Raw genomic sequence first — 4654 nt, forward strand, 5'->3', positions numbered from 1 at the left:
GCTGGGGCTGGGGACAGACCTCTGAGAGCCACCAGCTGGTCTTTAAAGCCACAGGCAAGCTCCAGGAGTAAGTGTGGTGAGGGGAGCAAAGATGCCCGAGGACATGGGCGTGGGGGTGGGAGGGGCCATGGCTGGCCAGTGGTCTCGAGTAGGGGCAGCCAGGTGAGTGCTCGATGGCCCGTCCTCTCCAGCCGGAACGCATTTCCCTCAGAATCCGGCTGCACTTGGACTTGGTCCGGGACAGGACGGGAGAACCAGACTGTCCAGGATCCGGCCCTCCCGGCCGCTCATCGCTCTTCCTCCACAGTCCCGTCTTGGCCTCACACCCTGCCGTGGAGAACGCCCTCCCGCCAGCCTGGGAGGTCGCCCAGTGCTGGTGCAGTCAGCACCCAGCCACCCCTCCTAGCTCAGGTGCCACCTCCTGCAGGAAGCCCGCAGAGGGCTCTGGCTGAGTGCTTGCTCTCTCCTGCGAAGGCCCACAGCTCCTCGTGTGTCTCTGTCATTCGGCTCTTGTTCCCAGGGCCCATTTACTTCTATGTCTTATCTCCTCTGCAAGGTGGCGTAGTTAAAGGATTGATCAGCATCTAGCAGGGTGATGTTGGGTGACTCATGTAGCCTCCCCGAACCTCAATTTTATCGAAAAGTAGGGTCGTGGTCGTACTGTCTTCCCGTGGGTTGGGAGGAGGCAGCCACGTGGCTCCGTGCTCAGCACATGTAGCGTCCCAGTGGGTGTTTCTCGACTCTCAGTGTAAGTAGCTTAAGGGCAAAGCACAGCTCATGGCTCTCTGCGTCCCCATGGGGCCTGTCCCAATACTTGCCACGTTCGTGTGCCCAATAAAGATACATTTGCTGAATTTGGGAAAGATCTCTATAAAACTTCTCTGTAATATCTTTTAAAAATTCAGAGGAGTTGAAATATAGTCGTATTTTTCATTCAGCTCTTAGTTCCTAGTTTGCATATAGCCATGAAAAATAAAAATTGTACAAGTCCAGGTATGCCAGAATTGTAGTTTTTAAGTATCAATTAACAAAAAAGATTTTTCGTATGGCTTACAAGGGAACGAATTGTGTATGAGATTTACTGCTTTACATCAGGAAGCGTTTCTTAAAAACCTACTAAGACCGTTTACAGAGAAAATGGCCTTGAAAACATTCGATAAATGCAAAGTGTTCTCTTCTTTTCCCATAGACATGTCATTTTGCAGTACCTACGACTGTTAGTTTTTGAAAGCATTTTATTTTATAAGAAGCATTTAAAAACTTTCACTTTTTTTAAATGACCGTTTTGGTTTTCAACACCGGATCTTTTGACTTTTCCTAAATCACTTTTATACACAGATTTTCAAAAACATTAAAACTATTATCAAAGCTCTTAAGCTCATCGACGCGAACAAGGCTGGTCTGATCCAACTGCACGAGCTGAGGAGGGTTCTGGAGACCTTCTGTCTGAAGATGGAAGACGATGAATTCAAAAAGTAAGTGAGTGACGGCGTGGCGAGTGACCGCTCAGTGGAACTCGAACCCAGTTTCCAAACGGGACATCGGGCGCAGTGCGCCCAGCACGACCCTGCCTCCCGCCTCCTGTGTCCGCACGGCCTTTAAAAGAGGCGCTCGTCATTTGGCCTTTCTCCCGCATTCTCCACGTGCGCTCCACGGATTCTCAGAAATATGAGAGCCAGCGGTTCCAATTCCTTAAGTGCCCTGGGGCGCGAGCGTCATCTGGTCTGCAGACTTAGTGCATCGCGATTATTTAAGCGATCCGTCACCAGCCCGTCTCTCTTTTCCTGGCTGGCACCACACCCTCCGCCCCATGTGTTGCCAGCTCACAGCTGACTTTTACTCAAAGCCTGGGGTTAGGAGGAGAAGGACGCATTTCAGGGTTTATTCATCCGTCGATGTGTTCCCTATTGCATCCTGGAATAACAACCAAAACTTAATTTTCCTCTGAGGACTATTACCGCTGAGGTTGGGGTGGGGGTGGCGGGCGTCGCAGCAGGGGACAGTGAATAACTGAACATTTAGCTGTTCTTTCGTGTTGGAAAGCCACTGCCACCTGCTCCTGACTCGAGGGCAGTGTGTGGAAGCTGGCACGAGCATTTTTTTGAGCCTCCAGTAAACTCCAGATCATGTAGAAGAAGCCAGACATTTTGGCGTCTGTAGCTACTTGAGTTTTGTGTTCAAGCCAGTCTAGGGTGGGTCCCTGTTTAACTTGATGTTCACAGCACTTAACGGGGTGACATTCTCCCTCCTCCTGTCTTTCCCCCTTCTCTGAATATCTGCCAGGCCACTAACAAAAGTACCGAGCCTGCAGTTGTAAATCGCTATTAAAATATGTCGCTGTGGTTCCTTACATAAAGACGTGGCTTCCGCCAGGAGCGGACGAGATTGCTTCTGTGGCAGGAAGTCAAGAGGGCATGTGCCCATGCCATGGGCACTGCAGGGTCTGAAAAGCAAGAGACTTTTAAAAGAAAGCGGGAGACTTTTTGAAAAATGGATATTTCCTAGTCTTTTGAATAATTTCTTCTTTTTTCCTCTTTATAACCCACCTCAGAATATAAAAGCCATAATAGATGTTTTAATTTTTACATCTTTCCGGCTGGGAAAGTGTCCAGAATAAGATCCAAACAAAACAAATTAAATAATTTTGTGCACGCAATTATAGAACAGAAGCAACACTCTTTTAAAACAGGCAATCAAAAAACAAAACAGTGTTTTATTTGACAATAAACCTTGTGTTTGGCACTGCAGTCTCCAACCTAGTAAATCTATAAAAAATGTTACTGTCTGTTTCCCCATCTCATAAGTATTGAATAATAAAGAACTCCACAAATTTTTATTCGAGATTTTCTTAAGCCTCAAAAACAATACCGTTTTCATAAGATTTGAGAAACTTAATAGAATTGCTTTCCTTTAGAATGGAAATGCAAAAGATCAAAGTAGCCCATTTCTTCAATTGCTTTAATGTTTTTCTTGTTGAGGCTCAAGAATATACTCTTTCCTTGAGAAGCTGCTTCAGTATTAACTTTGTCTTTTTAGTTTTGAGCAGGAAACACAATGCATTTTTTAATCCTCCCCCCCGCCTTTTTTTTTAAATCTAACAGCTTTCTATTTAATATCAGCCGTCGGCGCCAGGTGTGGGGGGAGGGGCCTGGGCTTTGAAGTCAGGCACGCTGGGAGTCAGGGCTGTGCCCTGCCTGGTTCTAGGGCCTCGGGAGGCTCCCCGGCCTCTCTGAGGCTCAGTTTTCTCTTAAAGAAATGGAGACTGAGAAGCCCGCCTTGCAGGGCTGGTCCAAAGATTCCACGTAAGATACAAAGTATGCCAGTGATGCACCAGGCACATAGAAGGTGCTCGATTCACGATGACGATATCATAACCGTAAAGATCCCATCAGTACCCTTTACTCTTCGATAAACAGCTTTGGTTAGGCTGCAGAACATCATCCAGTCTACAGAAGCAGGATTTTATGCTTAATTGGAGGATCCTGAGACCCGCTGGGTTTTGTTTTTCCTTTCCCGACTCACACTGCCCTACCTACCCTCCATTGCCTGCAGGCCAAAGTGTTCACACCCAGGTGAAACAGTTTATGAGCAGCCTGAAAAACTCACTTGCTCACTAGAGGTCAGCCCGCTGCCTGAACTGATGCTTGAAGCCCAGGCACAGGTCCAGGTGGTGACAATGAAGAGGTTTATGGGGCTATTGGTGTCCTTCCCTTTGCCCCTGAAGTCGTAGGCCTGGGTCTCTGCAGACGTGTGAGTTCTCCTGCCTAGAGCTCGGGTCCCTGGGAACATAGCTTTGCTTGTTGCATCTCAGGAATGCTTCTGTCTCCCAGGCCTTTATTCTTGTCAGAAAGCCTTTTGAGACACTGCGTGCGTGGGCAGTACAGGGGCTTCGTTTTTGAAATTTCATCTGTAGGAACATTAGCACGAATTATGTCTGTCTGTGCCCAGTGAATACGTGGCAGCTGTTGTGAATGTGGGCGGGCCGGGCATTAGGCGAGGCCGGGATCCTCTCAGAAGCCAGTACCTGTAAACCAGAAAGCTGGAGACGAGATTTTTGTCAGCATGTGACATTTTCCCGGAGCAGCAGCGTAGCCAGCGCTTTCTCTACGGCTGCCACTCAAAAGGGAGAACACTAGGTGCCGCTTCTGGGGTCCCGAGCTTACAGCCGTCTTTTCACAAGACAGACACTGTGGATGAAAGATGGAGCTATTTCAAGAGTTTCAGTGTTAACATCTGGCAGCTATCATATCTCAAGATAATTTTTCTTATTAGAACAATAGACAAGATTCATCAAAGTGGAAAAAGGTATGCACTGAAATGAATACATGACATTACTCTTTGTTAAATTTGGAAAACAAAAATAACAAATACTTTCAGTGATAATTACTAAATTTTTAGAAAGCAGCATGAAATTGGGTAATTATAGAAACCAACACATGTGGAGATAATGTAACCAAACATTTAAAAACTGTCAATTTTTTTTATAAATGTAATAATGCAGAAATTGTCTAGAAAACCATTTATCAAGTGGCAGATTTGAATAATTGGAAAACAATTCCAAACATCCTATTTATCTTAACTTAAAAAAAAAAAAAAGAGTATCTCAATATATTCCAAGGCGAAACGTTGCATATGCATAAAAATTTTCTTTGTA

The 4654-nt window shown here is 46.1% G+C and overlaps 1 protein-coding gene across 1 annotated transcript in view; it reads left to right on the forward strand.

Moving 5' to 3' along the window:
- EFCAB6 (EF-hand calcium binding domain 6) overlaps positions 1–4654 on the forward strand; it is a 197139-nt gene that overhangs the window by 45677 nt on the left and 146808 nt on the right. Inside the window, exons 5-6 of the mRNA XM_023535895.1 lie at positions 1339–1475; positions 4181–4254. Of these exons, the coding sequence (XP_023391663.1) occupies positions 1339–1475; positions 4181–4254 (211 nt within the window). The remainder of the gene's footprint in view (positions 1–1338; positions 1476–4180; positions 4255–4654) is intronic.

The sequence above is a fragment of the Pteropus vampyrus genome, unplaced genomic scaffold (genome assembly GCF_000151845.1).
Source record: "Pteropus vampyrus isolate Shadow unplaced genomic scaffold, Pvam_2.0 Scaffold145, whole genome shotgun sequence".
In the NCBI taxonomy this organism is placed as follows: domain Eukaryota; kingdom Metazoa; phylum Chordata; class Mammalia; order Chiroptera; family Pteropodidae; genus Pteropus; species Pteropus vampyrus.